Source organism: Equus asinus, chromosome 10 (assembly GCF_041296235.1).
Source record: "Equus asinus isolate D_3611 breed Donkey chromosome 10, EquAss-T2T_v2, whole genome shotgun sequence".
In the NCBI taxonomy this organism is placed as follows: Eukaryota; Metazoa; Chordata; class Mammalia; order Perissodactyla; family Equidae; genus Equus; species Equus asinus.
The window spans coordinates 67,354,296-67,372,174 of record NC_091799.1 but is presented as its reverse complement, the minus strand read 5'-3'; the positions used below and the strand labels follow the sequence as shown (position 1 = coordinate 67,372,174).

General features: G+C 42.6%; 1 protein-coding gene across 2 annotated transcripts in view; it reads right to left on the bottom strand.

The window, feature by feature from the left end:
* ANKRD55 (ankyrin repeat domain 55) overlaps window positions 1-17,879 on the bottom strand; it is a 96,869-nt gene that overhangs the window by 43,667 nt on the left and 35,323 nt on the right. For both annotated transcript variants that reach the window (XM_070519643.1, XM_014860370.3), the window contains 2 exons: window positions 15,065-15,174; window positions 5,070-5,130 (listed from right to left, as the gene is read on the bottom strand). In XM_070519643.1, the coding sequence (XP_070375744.1) occupies window positions 5,070-5,130; window positions 15,065-15,174 (171 nt within the window). The remainder of the gene's footprint in view (window positions 1-5,069; window positions 5,131-15,064; window positions 15,175-17,879) is intronic.

Below are 17,879 nucleotides of genomic sequence, written 5' to 3'. Positions count from 1 at the left end.
GGGCTTTGGGGAGAAAAAGGAAAAAAAAATAAAATCCTTTAAAAAAAAATCTTAATTTTTTTGAAAGTAGATTTTGGAAATAATTAAAAGTCACCTGGAGTCAAGTCTGGTAGATAAATGGTAATTGACTTGGGTCAACAAAACAGAGAGAAAGGGCCATGAAATAAAATAATATGACTTTTTCTTGAGTTTAATTAATTCTTTATCTATCTATTAATTATATATGGATATATATTTTGGGGGGCCTCTACTTTGTGCAAGTTAGTGAACTATATTCTAGGGATACAAAGTTGAGAAAGACGTGGTCTGCCTCTAGCAACTGATCGGGAGTGGGGATGGGAGAGAGACTGAAGTGAGGGCACCTAAGTAGTAGAGACTCCATTTTTTCAAGGTGTTTGTTTTTAGGGTAAAAATTCTGGTGCATTTAAAAAAAATTTGCTTTATTATTTTACCTTTTGCTAACTGTAGAGTAAAAAGTCTTCTAGAGTTGGGGACTGTTTCTTTGATTTTGCGTTTATAGTGCAAAATGTCTGCTTGTGGTTATATTTTAGGAATGCTGTGAGTAGATTTAGTGCTGAGAATTATACCCAAAGGATCACAACTATTTCTGCCACTTGGATTTATTTGCTCAGAATGCTGTTATAATGAAAGTTTGGATTGTCAGGCCACTCACAAAAATCCACTTCAATCAGAACATGCCTTAATCTAGGATGAACAATATATCCTAAATACCACGCATAACAGTGCTTCTCTGGATAAATGCATTAGTTCTAACCCAGATGCCAATAGCTCATAGCCCCTCTTGATGGGGCACTCTTCCTGTCAAAGCTAGAATGAGAGCAGGAGAGGTTAGATTCTAGGCGTTTAGCAACTTGTTAACTCCCTGTAGCTGCAAAAGATAAGTCTTTCTCTGTGTCCATGATTCCCCCAAGGTCCAGAAGAACAAAGGCACAAAGGCCAACCTGACCCATCTTGCCTTTCCCACAGTGTTCAACTCTGCAGGGCGGATAGCTTCTAAATAAGTCACTTTATAATTAGGCAGTGGGGTTAATGAAGCAGGAAAACCAACAGATCATTGGAATGGAACAAAGAGTTCAGAAATGAAACCACATATTAAAAAAAAATCTTGTAACAAACTAAAAGAAAATTGAGCAAAATGTAGTTCTGTCCCTGGGAGTAGGGAAGGCCTTTTTTAAGAAGACACCAAAAGCAAAAGCAATAATGGACAAGAATGATCTTTTGACTATACCATATTTTAAATTTTCTGTAAAAGAAAATACGTCACGAACAGTACTAAAATAAGCAAGAGATTGTGAAAAAATATTTGCAATCCAACAGCAGACAGAGGATTAATGTTCAGAATATATAACAAACTCCTCTGAATCCATACAAAAATGACAAGTAATCCAACAGATGAATGGACAAAGGAAGTAAACAGGTAATTCACAAAAGAAGATATAAAAATGAGCATCTACCTATGAAATGGTGCTCAATCTCATTGGTTATCAAGGAAATACAAAGCAAAACAACAAGAAGAAATCCAACTATGGGAAAACAACAAGCACACTTTTATACTGTAGGTAAAGCTATACATTGATGTAGCCATTTTAGAGAACAATCAGGCATGTGTATTAAAAATAAAAATGTACACTCTCTACTACCCAGCAATTCTTCTATAGAAACGCTTGTTTAAAACACAAGGCTTGTACAAGAGCACTCTTTGGAGTAGTGTTTGCGATAGTGAAAAATTGGAGAAAACCTAAAGATCCATTCATAGGGGAATAGAAAATAAATGGAGGTATTTTCACAGTATAGAACACATTGAAACCATTAAAAGGAATGAGGAGCCAGATCTATAAGCATCAACATGGATAGAGCTGTAAGACACTTCTTGAGGGAAAAAACAAAGTTGCAGAACAGCAACATCGAGTGTGACACCTTTTATGTAATACTCCACAGTGTCTATGAATATATATAAAAGATTGGGAAAGAGATACATGAAACAGCGATTGCTTCGGGGTAAAGGGGTGAGGTGGAAGTAATCAGGGACTTCCTGGTATTACTTGTTATATTTATATTTTTAATAATAAATGTGTTCGTTATTACTTACACAAGTAAAAACTAATACAAAAAGATTGTTTTAAGTTACTGAGCTCAGATCAGGACAGCCTCTAAAGTGATATTCACCTCGCTAATAGAAAGCAGTATTACGTTTTGTTTTACTTGAGCAGCTACAGAGAGAATTGTCTTCAGAAATGGACTTTTTTCTTCCTCTCTCCACTCTTTAGTTTCAGTTTATAACCTAATATATCTCTTAATGAAGTTAGATTTCCACTGATTGATCCTTTAGACTTGAACAATTATTGTGGTAAGCTTGGTAAGCCTTCAGTTATTCTTGGAAAATAAGTTCATTCAAACTATGTAGGGGTACACTTTGCTCTTTCTTGTTGTCATTAGGAAATTGAAATGTGCTAACTTTCCTTTTCCCTCTTTTGTCTTTGCTGTTTTTTGCTTCCCGTTATTTAGCAGACTTAGGTTGTGCATGCACCTATGCTTTAACTGTTACCCCCTCATATATAATGGAGACTGCACTTGCTTGGAGCTCACTGGAAAAATGATTGAGGAGGAGCAAGAGTAGGCGATTGCTTGTTCAGAACACTGAGAAGCCAAATGCGGGAACTCCACCAAGGCAATGAATGAAAAAGAAAGCCTGGCTGCTCTTTCCATTTCAGAATTGTCCTTATTTCCCAATGGCAAAGAGCTTCTAGCCCTTGCAAATTTATATGGATTAGCTCACACTAGCAATGATATATATATATATATAAAACAAAAACCACCAGCAAGCATTAGCAGGGGGCTTCAGACAGGTTGCAGGCATGCTGCAACATGGCCCAAAGAGGAAGCTGTGACATTGGGTGGGAATGTCCTGTTCGAGCCCCCTACTCTCTGCACTTAAAAGCCAATGGGTCACAATGCTGCTCTAACAGCAGGAGGAACCTTCTCTGAGAGGTCACTTTGCGTGAGAAGGAACCGGAGACTTTTCCAATATTGACCACATCTCATCTGAAAAGTGTTACACTGACCACTGTGTCTATTTTCATTGTCTCCACCAGCCAGGACCCTCCCAGGGTGAGGAAGAATAGAGAGCCATCACTTTGCTGGGGAATATTCGTTCAGCTGAGGGGTAGACACAGTTGGAGTCTACGAGGGGAATTTAGCTTTAGGGCATGAATGACTGAATTTGCCCCCTTTCTAATAAGCCTGAGTTTGGGGGTAGGAGGTGGAGGTGGAGGAAGTGGTTGGCCACTTGCCCAAAGTCTAGAAGTTCATGATCAGCTGACACGAACTGCAACCACTCAAGCTCCCTGCTTTCACAACATGGGCAGAGTGACAGGAGTGTGCTTTCCAGTCGCCGGTTCTTGTTTTTAAAGCAGAAGTTTGAAACAGTGCAATCCTCTTTCTTCTGGGGTTTTGCTTTACACCACTGAAGACATGGGGAGTGAAAGCAGCGTGTGACCACCAAATCTGGGATGTGTCCAACCTCAGACACAGGCTGCGAAGCAGGGGCTTTTCGGTGTGCTCATCAATGCCAAGCCAGCTGGAAGGAGGCCTTTAATCAGAAGGCTCGAAAAGGACAAGGGTGGGGAACCAGGAGAAAAATGTGGTCCCAGCCCCTGTCAGGCAGCTCCCTCTCACTCCGTTGTCTATGGCCCCCTGGCTTCCTTGAAAACAATGTAATTTAGCATTTTGGGGCATATGCATTTTCAGTGCTATCAGATTTTCTTACAGACATTCTTAGTAGAGTGTAGCCAAACCAAGCATATATTTAGAAAAAATTCCATTAAAAACCAGGTATTAGGGGCCAGCCTGGTTGGCACAGAGGTTAAGTGTGCACATTCTGCTTTGATGGCCTGGGGTTCGCTGGGTTCGGATCCCGGCTGTGGACATGGCACTGCTTGGCAAGCCATGCTGTGGTAGGTGTCCCATGTATAAAGTAGAGGAAGATGGGCATGGATGTTAGCCCAGGGCCAGTCTTCCTCAGCAAAAAAGAAGAGGATTGGCAGTAGTTAGCTCAGGGCTAATCTTCCTCAAAAAAAAAGGACAAAAAAACCCCAGGTATTGAAATTGATGTTAAGAAGTTTGTTAAAGAAATCAGCCTAGGGCCTGCCCCATGGCTGAGTGGTTAAGTTCACACGCTGGGCTTTGGCGGTCCAGGGTTTCACTGGTTTGGATCCTGGGCGCAGACATGGCACCACTCATCAAGCCATGCTGGGGTGGCATCCCACATAGCAGGACTAGAAGACCTACAAGTAGAACATATACAACTATGTACTGGGGAGCTTTGGGGAGAAGAAGAAGAAGAAGAAGAAAAAAAGATTGACAACAGATGTTAGCTCAGATGCCAATCTTTAAAAGAAAGATTCAAGATGGCTTGTGAAAATGTGCTCTGCTTTTCAAAGAGGTAAGTAGATGATACAACGAGACCCTAAGCTACTCGGGGGCAGCTCTGCCTGGGTCTGATCCACCCTCCCTCAGGAATTTTGCTCAAGAGGGCTGCACCGTCTTCTTAGAAGCCTTGGACAGGACAGCATTTGCAACATGAAGGAAATGGCAATTGTCATCATTGGCATTAATAATGTGGCTGCTGGAGGAGGGAGCCTGGCATTATTATCTGTCATCTTTCACTCAAAGAGAGACCGTCGGCAGCCAGAGCTTGCCATTGAAGTTTCTGGGACTCGAGAAGACAGGAAAGAGTAATATTTATTTCTCAATGTCCAGACGGAAATTACAAAATTTCAGCGGTGTGATAAATGCTTAAGTACTTAATGCAACACATCCTTCCCTATTAGAAGCCATCCACAACCACGTGGTGGGTGGCGGGGTGGGGGTTTATAAATTTCTGCCTGAGGATTAATAGTGGAGATTAGTACCTCTTAGGGTAGGAACACAAAAACGTGCTCCATCCCCTCCTTGCACCTTTCTGAGAGGAAGCACAGTGGTTCAGAAAAGCCCTTCCTCGCACCCTAACATGCACAATGGCCAACTCTACCTTGAGAGGGCAAGCTCACCTCATTGTCCTGGTGATTAATCTCGCTGAGATTTGACTGTTGCACCAAAACTGTTAGGAGCCTGTAAAGAAAAACAGGAGAAGTGGCTCAAACGAACAAAATCTGTATGAACACATGTGGTCCGTTGGAGGCTTCCAGATGAAGATGGGTGCTCTCCATCTATCTAGGGGAAAGATCCGTGGAAGGAAACCAGCATGATAAGTAAGAAGGTACCGGGGAGGAGGAGTACCTCTGTCTCCTCTTCTCCCACCTCCTCTCCAGCTTAGTGCTTCTGGAGGAGCCAAAGGGAGTGGAGAAAGTGAATCTTGGCTCATCTTATTCACCAGATCTGTGTTCCTATGCATACTCTTTAAGAACCAAAGTGATTATTTTTTATTCATTTTACATAAACTTTCATTTTACTCATTTTTATTCATTTTTATTCATTTTACATAAGCTTTCAGGCTGCCTCACCACTAGGTACACGAGTCATGCCTTTTAAATGTACAGATTATACCAGGAGGAAGTCAGGATTTACAACTTTGCTTATTCTTTGTAAAACATGCAAATATCTAAACATGAAATGACAGCAATCAGTGTGAAACAACTATCAATGATTCTCAAGTTCAAGTTCTTATCCCACTTGGGTCCCATACTTGGTGGACTGAGGTCAACACTCCATCTGTGGAAGAGAGACAGTTGAGTGTAGTGGTTAGGGGCCTAGACTCTGGAGTCAGATGGCCTGGGTTCACATCCCAGTCCCGCCACTGACCAGCTCTGTGATCGCAGGCAAGTAACTGAACCTCTCTGTACCTAAGCTTCCTCATCTATAAAATAAGGGTAATAAAACGTGCCCACCTTACAGGTCAGTGTGAGGAGTAAACGAGTTACTAGGCATACAGCATTTAAAGCATGCCTGGCACACAGGAAGTGTTATTTCTATAAGACTTAACCTGAGAAGTTTTAACCCTGGCTCTATCTCAGAATGCCCTGGGAGATTTTTTTAAAACCACAGATACCTGGGCACTGTGTTTGGGGTTTCTGACTCAGTAGGTCTGGAGGGAAGCCCAACTTCTATAGTTTAAAAAAGCTGTTCAGCAAATTCTGGTGAACAGTCAGGTTTGGAAACCACTGAGAAACTTAGCGACTGAATTAGTCAATGGGCACTCATTGTTATGGACTGAATTGTGTTCCCCCTCCAAATTCGTATGTTGAAGCTCTAATACGCAGTGTCTCAGAAGGTGACTATATTTGGAGAATGGGCCTCTAAAGAGGTAATTAAGTTACAATGAAGCCTTGAGGGCGGGCCCTAATTCAATTCAACTGGTGCTCTTGTAAGAAAAGGAGATTAGGACATACAGAAACCCCAGGGGTGCGTGCTCACAGAGGAAAGACCACTTGAAGAGGCAGCAAGTGGGTGGCCATCTGCCAGCCAGAGAGGCCTCAGAGGACACCAACCCTGCAGGCACCTTGGTCTTGGACTTTCCAGCCTCTGGAACCATGAAAAAATAATTTCTGTTGTATATGCCGCCCAGTCTGTGGCATTTTGTTATGGCAGCCCCAGCAAACTAACATACTCTTCGAGATGACAAAGGATTGTCTACGGGAAGACAGTGAAGGAAATTTAGAAATTATTTTTGGGAGAGTTATCTGAAAAACGAAATGATTTAGCCTCCTCCCCAATCAGATTTTCATTTCCTCTCAGCTTAGATGACATCTAAAGTCCTAAGTATTAAATTACTACCTGCAATGGAAGAAAAGAAAGAGGAACTAAGCATATTGGGTTAGCGGTAAATGTAATACAAGGGGAGCATAAATGGGCATGGCCTTCTAGTTATTTGCTGTGGAAGTGAAATAACCAGGAAGCCTAGGTTTAACTCTAGGCTTATCACTGCCTTTGGGGAGCCAGGATAATGCTGTGGTTTAATTCTGGCCTCACCGCTGCATGAGCTCTCTGAGCTTCTGTAATGGGGACCATAACAGTGGCAGTGGGGAGGACTGAATAAATATCAGATGTAAAGCTCTTCAAACATGGACTGTAAAGGACCAGTGCCTATAACCGCAAGGGGCACATCTCTTTTGTCCTTTCCGAATTCTAGAGTCCTTCCATCTGGTGGAATGATGCTACAAAAATAATTGCAATTTGGGTGACACTGTTTTTAATATTTAATATTTTCCCTTATAGCTGCTTTATGGGGGAAGGGTAATTGGTGACTGTCTTTCTTCTTTCTCTCTTTCTTCCCCCATGTCATCTTTCTCTCTCTTTCTCTGTCTCTATTTCATTACTGGCCATTGTTTCATCCCTACAGCTCATTTGGTCTGATGTGCTGGGGGAGAGTGGGAGGGAAAGGCAAGAGGTCAGTTGTGGGCCACTCTGGTTATCCTCAGCTAACCCTGAGCAGACTGAGATCATCTGTAGTTAGACAGGATCTTTTGGGGGAGTTCCAGAGCAGAGTGACCACTCTGAGGGATGCCAGGCTCTGACCAGATACAAATAGGGGTGGGGAGAGCAAGACCTCTTGTCACATTCTGAATGGGCCTCCAAAGGTCATGGGATGAGCCCTGTGCAAGATATTTCTCCATTTGTCTCTCAAATCCATTCTCTGCCCTGCAATGTCCTGCTCTGAGGCTGACCTCCAAGAACATCATCACCCAGGCTTCCTGGCCCTCTGACTTCCCATTGGGTTTGGCCAGTGGGAGAACTGGCAGGAGGAAGGAGGGAAGCTACTTTCCTTTCTGACAATGACTTTTTCCTCCACCAAAGGCCTCGGTTCCTGCCAGGTGGCCGTTCTCTGACAGCTACAGCTACAACTACAGCTATCTCCACAGCTCTCAGCAGGTTCCAATAACAGCACCCTCCTTGACCCTTGTGGCCTAGGGGTGGAACACTTTCCTTCTCGTTGGTGAGGGTGCAGGATTATATTACCATCTCTTGTTGGTTAATTTAAAATGGTCTATCATTCAACTTTCTTTAGTTACTTTTTAAAATATTCCATGTCTTCCCTATTATGACCCTAATTGATATATGCCAATCTATGTATTGCTTGATTCCACTTGATTCTTCAGTCTCTAAGACTCATCGATCTTCAAAGCTGGATACAAATTTATACAGAAATATTCCCTCTCTCTTTCTCTCTTATTTTATGACCACATATGACCTGAGGTACTGCATTGCTTGCCAAGGCCATCACACATCGCCTTGGTGGTCCAGCCTGGACTAGCAGTCAGGTGTCTGGTTTCCAACCTGGTCCTCCATGCTATTTTGTCGTTTAGAGGTAATCCACAAGACACTTGTCCCACATCTGTCTTAATTACCAGAGGACTTGCAGACCTCTTAGTTTTGTTTTCTCAGAGTTCTTGTTTTGTGCTAAGGTGGCCCAGGAGTATAGTCATGTGTTGCTTAACGACAGTGCTACGTTCTGAAAACTCGTTAGGTGATTTTGCCATTGTGTGAACATCATAGAGTATACTGAAGGGGAACAAAATTTGTCAGCTCAAAATCTCTCTCTTTAACAAAAGGATTATTTTAGGCTGATTATTTTTAAGAAACAAAAGCCTCAAAAAGCTTTTCTTGTTACCTCCCCTTTAACTCACTAAAAGAATTCAGACAAAAAAAACCTGTCTCAGGAAGTGTCATCACCTTAGCATAACATGAACTAGGTGGTAGACAGGGAGGAACTGAGAAAAGCTTGTCTGTGGGGCTCCCTCTGTGTTCTTCTGTTTCTATGTGGCCAAACACTTGTTTTCCAAACGTTTGTTCCTTTTCACCTACCTGTGAATTGCCTTCCTTCCCTTTGAAGTCCCTGATTCTCCCCATCCCCAACGTTTTCTTTTGTCTTTAGCTGAGGAGGGTATTTAAGGTGAGGGCTTTGGCCATTTTGTTGAGTTACTCAGTTTTCCTGAGTTTATCCCATGTATACATGTTATTAAACTTTTTGTTTTTCTTCTGTTAATCTATCTCATATCAATTTAATTTTTAGACCAGCCAGAAGAACCTAGAAGGGTGAAGGAAAATTTCTTCCTCTCCTACAGTATTTACACAAACTTGGATGGTATAGCCTACTACACACCTAGGCTATATGGTACCAATCTTACAGACCACCACTGTACATGTGGTCTGTTGTTGATGGAAATGTCATCATGTAGTTCATGACTGTATTTCTCTCAAAACCCCAGCCCAATCTCCTATTAGCACCAGTTCAAACCATCCTGCTCTCAGATGCCCAGGCAGCAGCATAAGGCCCACCTCACCCCTGGTCCCAGGACAGTAGGCACAGCAGGAACATTCCTAGACAGGGAGCGTGGTGAATGAGAAGAACACCGATGCTGGGCCGGACTGCCTCCTTTGGAATCTCTGCTCCATCACCAACCAGCCAGTGACCTTGGGCAAGCTATGAAACTCTAAGTACCTACATTTTCTTATCTGCAAAATAGAGATAACAATAACACCTATTTCTTAAAAGATTCATCATGACTTTGAGTCAATGCATCCAAAGCAGTTAGAATGGACTTTATATGCCATAATAAATTCTATATAATGATTTTTTTAAAAGCTCCTACACTTTATATTTTGGGGTCCCCTGATTGCCATTAGGTGATTGGTAGGTCAGAGAGAGAACAGCTAGATGTATCTTGGCGAGCAGCTTATTTCCTTGAGCTTCTCTGCTTAGCTGGCCCCTTGGGCTCACAGCTCTGGAACTGGCCAGCCCAGGGATGAGTAGGAAAAAGGATCCCCAAGCCAGCCTCCTGTCCTCCTATCCCTGAAGCTGCCTGGATGTGAGAGTACGCTGTAGTGAAACATCCACCCACAGGTTAGAACGCATCACCTAATAACTAGAGAACAGGACCGCAGAGAAATGATTTCCTTCCTCCCTCTGGCTGTAGTCTAGGGTGATAAAAAGAGGCAGAGCTGCCGGCACTCTGGCAGGAAAAAAAAAAAATCTGCTGGTAACCATGGAGACCATGAAAAAGACCTTCAGAGAGCCCTGTGGCTGCTTTCAGAGGAAATCGCTGCTTGCCTTCCAACTCTAGCATGTGCAGCGTTGTACAAACACAACTCTGTGCTCTTTGGAGCTTTGTCTTAATGATTATGCCCCCTCTTTCACACGGGCACACTCTGTATGTTCCAGCCAAGGAAGCAAGAAAACCCATGGGGAGCTGAAAGAGAGAAAATTTGGACCTGCTGAGAAGCTGAGGGATCAAAGCAGGAAGGGGAATCGTGAGATGAAACTGCGCTTCTTTACTTTTGTCCATCCAACTTGCCTTCATGTTTATAATTATAAATCCCTCGTCCCTGCAGCAGCTTGCAGCCCCACTGTGCTGCAGCTTAGCCAAGACTGTATATTGGCACTGATTGGTTTGCTATTGAGTTGTTTCCATCAGAGAACAAAATTCCTCTGGAGACAAAGGGCTAACTGAAGTGTCCCTTTGGCTTATTTATAAGCAGCTTCAGTTTGAGGCTTCCCTCTGAATAGGCTCCAGTGAGCACTAATTGGAAGAAGCATGCTGTTTGGAAACCTAAGGGTTAATGGATTTTACAAGGAGTATGAATACCTGAGCAAAAGGCCAAAAAGCGGTCCGGTCCGTACAAGTGCTTACGATTAGGGGGAAATACAGATGTGTGTGCAAAGATAGGGAAGGGAGTTTCAGGGGAACTGAATGGCTGAGTTTGATGTTCACTGGGTTCTAAAGTCTAGCAGTGCTCTATGTCCCAGGGCCAATACAAAAGGAGCACTGCTCATACCCTGACGACCTTTGCAATAAAGGTGTGCGCAGGTCGGTGGGTGCAGGACTACATGTGCAGGCGCCTGTATGTGTGGACACACTTTTTGTGGACCTGTGTGTTCTAAGGTAAAGAAGGCCAGGGTGAGAGCTGGTGGGGTGGCAGTAGCAGGGTTTCATTCTTCAGCGCTGATCTATGGTGTTTCTTTATTTCTCTCTATCTTCCATCGTCATCACCATCAACACTATCACCAACACTTACTGAACACTGACAATTGACAGTGTTCAGTGCTCTCTACACATTTTCTCATTTACTTCTATGTAATTGCCAGTGAGGCAAGTGCTGTATTATCCCTACTTTCTAGAAGAGAGAGCTAGCTGAGCCTTGACATGTTAACTTGCCAAAGACAATAAAGTAGGCAAGAGATGGAGCCAAATTCAAACTCAGTCAGTCTGACTCCTGAGCTGGCACTCATGGCCACCCTTTATCACAATCCAAAAGGGATTTTAGGTAGTTTTCAGATACATATAGTAAAACAAGATTACAAGTGAAGAACCTAGGTAAAAAGAAAACAAGGGCAAGGTAAAGAAGGTGTAATCGTGGTCCTACATGTATGCTGGAGGTGGGACACAATTTGTGCTTTGAGTTTTCTAAACACACAAAGAAAGAAACACAATCATATGCCACACTGTCCACATAGTAAAAATGAAAAATAACTTCTTAGGAGAAGCACAGCATGCCTCCTTTAGAAGTTTTTCTTGTGGTTTCTCATAAAGGATTTTTGGATGCTGTAATGAACAAAATATTTCCTGACAATGAGACAATAAGGAGTTTTGTAAGGCTGTTTCTCATAAGGCCTCTCAGTGTAGGCCAAGGGCTTAATGACAAAATGTAGCCATTAAAATAAATTCTGTGAGGTCCACAATGGTGAGAGCACAGCAGACCCATTGGGCAAGTTACTTATCTTCACACATGTATTAGGCAATTAATTATCTTCCTGGTGCCTCCATCTCCTCATCTATAAAATGGAGATAGAAATATTACCTACCACATGGAGGCGTGGTCAGGATTAGATGAGACAGTACATGGAAAGCATGCAGAACACGGTAAATAATCAGCACCGTTTGTCATCATGATTATTTTTGTAAGTGTAGACCTACATGCTTTAGTGGTCAGCAAAGCTGGCCGAAAATTGCGTCCACTTAGGAAAATGAAGCAGTCAAATAGGTTTGCATGGCCTAATAGAGAGTCACTCCCTTCTGCATTGTGGTTGTAGGATTAGGAAGTACCCACAAGTGGGACCAAGATTTTTTTCCCCAGAAAACAATTCTGAGTTCATGCTGACACACAAACCAATGGGCGACTGAAGCCCAACGTCTCTGCTACAGAGTACGACTTGGCTAGTTTCTGCTTGAAACAGTGAATGCAGATGTCATCAAAGTCTGCCATGGCCATAAACCTTCTCAATCAGGCAATGATAAAATCCCTAATTTTAAGCACTGCAATTCCATAGGGAATCCTTTAAGGTAAGCCAGTTTTGAAATGTTCTCTAAGTAACCAAACCAGATGATTTGCTATATGGTTATTAAGGTTTAACCAATTCACTTTTGGAGAACATTTATCAGAACCAATGATTTTGGTTTTGGAACAGTTAATCTTAACCTTTGGGTTTTACTAGTTACAGCAGCTTGCATTACCGTAACTAAAGCACGATTTTGTCTTCCAGAATCAGCTAGGTCAATAAAATGATAGCATCAGCACACAGAAGGATGTTTATTTTTCTGGCTCCAGCTCTTCCGAAGGTGGTGTCTGGGTCATTACATACAATTTCTAGAGAAGGAGAAGCCACAACTCTGTTATCTCAGTTACAGTGATGTAATGTAGACACTAGTCTAGTGGCACTGCTGGGCATAATAAGAAATAGACTAAGTCCACAAGAGGGGAAGTACACTTGGATTGGTTTTCAATTTACTACTGCATTGATTTCAGATGATGAGCCTAAGTGACTGACTAAATTGACCTTCAGTGTGATTTTGACTGACAAGGCTTAGTTCACCTTTCAGGTGCAATGGCTTGTTGACAAAGTCAGTTTTCACCAAATTCATGCCCCTCTTTCTTGGATTAGATTCATTGCTAGGAGGCGAATTCTTGGTCATGGACTATATTCCCTAGCGCTCCTTATACCCAAGTGTGGCCAAATGACTAGTGCTTTTTATGGAATGTGAGCAGAAGTGAATTTTGTCATTTGCAGGCTGAGATTTTAAAGAAATAAGTGGGCTTCTCTACACTCTTTCCCCATCTGCAGGCTGAACAAAGAGGATTCTGTGATCCTAGAGGATGGTGGAACCATAATACAGAAGAAGCTTGGGTCCATGAATCACCATATGGAGCAGAGTTCCCATCCAGGACCACCTACATTGGACTAAACTTCTAATGTGTTCAAACATTGAAGTTTTGGGTTTTAATTGTTTTTTTCGGGGGGAAGATTAGCCCTGAGATAACTACTGCCAGTCCTCCTCTTTTTGCTGAGGAAGCCTGGCCCTGAGCTAACATCCATGCCCATCTTCCTCTACTTTATATGTGGGACGCCTACCACAGCATGGCGTGCCAAGCAGTGCCATGTCTGCACCCAGGATCCGAACTGGCAAACTGTGGGCCACCGAGAAGTGGAACGTGCGCATTTAACCACTGCGCCACCAGGTCGGCTCCAAGGGTTTTAATTGTTACAACAGCTATAATTACCCTAGTAACTACAGCAGGCATTTATATTCCAGAATCAGGTAGACTTTGAAATGACCACTGAGGCAGGTAAATCAAGGGAGAATAGTCCTAAAAGGCACATTTTAAACATATTTTCTAAAGATTACTCTTGGGAAACCAGTATGATTTTGTGACTAAATATTTTTGTGGGCTATCTAGAAAAGTCATTCTTTTTTTCCCCTAATACGTCAAAAGAGAGTCATCGCTTTATGATGTCTATTGATTGTTAGCTCTGGGCTTGCTGTTTCTTCTCTAAACTTCCTTGTTTTGTTGGGCTTTGAGTAAATCCTAGCTTTCTATTATTCCTGGATAGGATCCAATGATAATAAGAGGCCACACTCAGCTGGGAACAGTCCTGGAATTTCCCAAGCCCTTTTCTTTTAGTCTGAAACAGACTGAAATGAAGAAACCCTGTTACCTGTCAACCTGAAAGAGGCCCTGGTCTCCTCCAACCCCACAGATCTTTAGTTTTGTCCTGGATGCAGGGTATAGAGGACGAGGGACAAGAATGCACCTCCTGTGGTGCCGGCCTGCAGCCTGGCCCTGGGGAATGCTAAATTCCTGTCCAAGGCATGTTCTGGCCTGGCCCTGGGGAATGCTAAATTCCTGTCCAAGGCATGTTCTGGCCTGGCCCTGGGGAATACTAAATTCCTGTCTGAGGCATGTTCTGTGCAGCAGAGGTTAAGGAAGGGTCCAGAATGTTGCTGATTCCACAGTGGGAAATGCTGTTATCAGTTGCTCTGAGGGGTTTTCAAAAGATTGGAGACTGAGGCCATTTAGACACAGACGCTTGGTCTGGGCAAAACTTTTTCCTTTGTTGCTCAATGGTCTTACAAAAATGTGACCTTCTTGATCATCCAACTTATTTGAATATACTTCTTCCCATTGCTTCTTGCAGCACACAGTCCCGGTTTTCCTTCAAACCCACTGGTCTCTCTGTCTCAGTCTTCTTGGTTTGGTCTTTTGCCTCTTTCCAACCCATAAATGTTGGCATGACTCTAGTTCAGACATTAACCATTCTGCCTACTCAGTGGTCTTTTACCTTGTTTGATTTTTCTTCACAGCAATCATCACTCTTTGGAATCATCCAGTTTATTTGTTCACTCGTGTGCCACTTAACTCCTTCACTAGAGTGTTAGCTCTGGGAGGTCAGAGATGCTGTCTTGCTTACTGTTGAACTGCCAGGGCCGAAAACAGTGCTTGGTCCATAATAAACACTCAATAAACAGTTATTGAATTAATAATTGACTGACTAATTGAATGAATGAATATATGAATTTAGATGACAAACAGCATTTCTTCTTAAATCAGAGACTAAGAGAAAACGGTTTTATCAAAGTAGGAAGGGAAAGAGATTAGAGTTTAAGATTCTTCCAGGATATTTTGATTTACTGAGATATGGTCCTGTCTGCTGCAACTTCAAAAAAAATGGATGGGTTTTGTTTTTATTTGCCACCGAGGCTTGGATTAGATGACCTTCTAATCCAAGTTGGGTTCCTCCCCATTTGAGCGTCGTGTGAACCTGGCTCCTTACCTCACATCGGGCTCAGCAGTGGCGGCGTGCAGTGGCAGACGGCCATTTTTATCTGGGATATTGTGCTTGGCACCATTTCTGAGCAGACTCACACAGCCTTCCAGCCAACCCTGAAATACAAGAGCAACTGCGTCATTATGTAACACAAGCTCGTATAACACAGTCCAATAAACTTTCTCCAATTTTCTTTCCCTTTCTTCTTTGGTTTGGCTAAAAACATGTTTTATTTGCCTTGAAATGATTAAGGACCACAACTCCAATTTAGACGCCTCAACAGAGGGTGAAGGTCTTGAGGGGTGGATTCCTGAGTTTTTTCGGGGACATTTACCACGTCCAACGCAGGCTAATTCCTAGACTTTCTCTTCTGCTTCTCCCCCTCCCCATGTCTAGGGCCACTTGCTGGTATTCCAGTATCATACTCAGTTCCTAGGGACAAATGTGGCAAATGATAGGGGGTGATTAACAAGCTTTAGCCTCTCATTCTGTGGGTTTTGCTCCAATTCATGCTTGTCAATGGTCTGACCTAGATGCTGTGGTCCAATTTAAAAAATTGGGCTCCTATGTCACTCTTGAGTCTCAGCCTCCATTCTATGCCTCAGTTTATCTATATCTGATAACCAAAGCCTCATCCTCTTTTTCAAGTTCCCTTTCTAGTAACCACAAGGACAACATCCGGCTTATTCTAGTCAGCCCCCCTCCCAATGCCTAGAATCCTAACCTAAGCCCTACTCCAATGGCTGGGACCCTGCCACCTTGTTGACTTATTTTTCTGATGTTGAATATGAGGTATCACTAGCACCCTCTAAGGGTTCTCCATGGCTGTGTTTTACCCACCTATGAATTCCCCAAGAAACTTTGTGTGGCCTCCCTGCTGTCTAGTAACTCTCCAGATTGAGACTGATATTGCCACATCTCACGTGTGTCCACTCCTTGGTTAACACTTACAGCTGGGTCATTTCTCCCACTCCTTCTCTCATTTCAAAGGGCAGTTACAATTGAAGACTGGTTCTCCCTTTCTGTTCTATATTACTTTAAATAACTGACCCAACCATACTGATAACCACGACGAGAAGAATACCTCCTACATTCATCCAGAACCACTTAAGTTACTCACTCAGTTATAAGTAGACTTATAAATAGATGAAACTAGTATTATGAAGAATATATAACTCTCTCTCCTACCTTCCTCCATTCCTGTATAGGCAAGCCTCAAGATTACTCAGTAAGATGAGAAAGAAGACTGAAGATTTTCCCTCACAATATTGGAACACGGTAAAAATCAAAATGTTACTCAATGCATGCAGAAGAAGAAAGATAATGACAAGAAAAGAACCTTTTGGTCTGAACAGTCTGGAAAAAAATCTTTCAACAAAAGGACAACAAAATTCATAGGTTATAATATTGAATGTGGTTTTGTAGACTTGACCAATAATATCTAAGTCTTAAGTAAAAGGAATTATTTTTCAATCTTGAGCCATAGTTTACTAACGTATTAAATCTAGTTTTAGTTGCTAATAGCTTAGTCATCAAGTTCTCTGATTAAAAGGAAAAATATGACCAGGAGACCCAAAAGTAAGCTATGCTGGACAAATTTCAGAAATGCCAAAGTTTTTACAGTTTTGCAAAAACATATCTTCTGATGGGGGAGGGTTTGAAACATTTTTATCATTTTGCAACATTTCCTGGAACTCTGTGTGTATGTGGTTTTCTTTTTTTCTTCAGAAAAGAAATTGGCAAACCATTGAATACATCTGGAGCCCGTGGTCACTATTCAGAACCAACGAACACATTTTGTACCTACTAAGTGCTGGGTAATTCCTACTGTGTGCTCTTCTTCTCCTTCAATTGTGATGAACTTAGGGTATTATTTTTATTACATTTTACAAATGAGGAAAGAGGCACAAAGTGGTGAAGAGATTTTCCTAAGTCACACATCTATGGTAAGTTTGTTCATATGAGTTTAGAGCTATGACTGAGACTTAATTTCAAAGTGCTCTCTTTGCCAAGTTTCTCTTTAATACTTGAATTCAGACATTGCCAGAAGGGAGTGGTGGACTTCACAGTGCAATCTCTAGGACACCCTTGCCCCACCCTTCCCAGGGAGACTGGGTGAGCCAGGGAGGGGTGCTGCCTTGGATTGCCACACAGAGGTGGCTCATCACTAAGAGGGTGATGCCACATGCTGTCATGGAGGTGTACTTTCCTCATGTAGCCCCCCAGAATGTGTCCTAGAAAGAGCTGTCTGCAAAAATGGCACATCTCCAGGCTCACTATTCACTGCGGTCCAGAGGAGTACTTCCTCCCAGCCCCTCACGCAGCTGTCTAGCCCAAGAAATGTGAAATTGTGAATTTTAGATTTTTTTTCTTTTTGCATTTTAGAATGCCTCCTTTGTTCCAGGCACTGTGTTAGGCATCAAGGCTACAAATGTTTTGGGGTTTTTTTGGTAAAGATTGGCACCTGAGCTAATATTGTTGCCAATCTTCCTCTTTTTTCCCCCTCCTTCTCCCCAAAGCCCCCCAGTACCTAGTCATATATTCTAGTTGTAGGTCCTTCTGGTTGTGGCATGTGGGATGCCGCCTCAGCGTGGCTTAACAAGCGGCGCCAGGTCTGCGCCCAGGATCTGAACCGGCGAAAACCTGGGTCACCAAAGCGGAGCATGCGAACTTAACCACTTGGCCATGGTGCCGGCCCCTTGAATTTTAGAGTTTTGAAAGAAATACAGCTTGGTTTTACTTTATTCTGCATGCTAGTAGCAGTCAATTTTAGAAATTATCTCTACTCCCCTCCTCCATCTCCTAATCCATATTTTTCTCT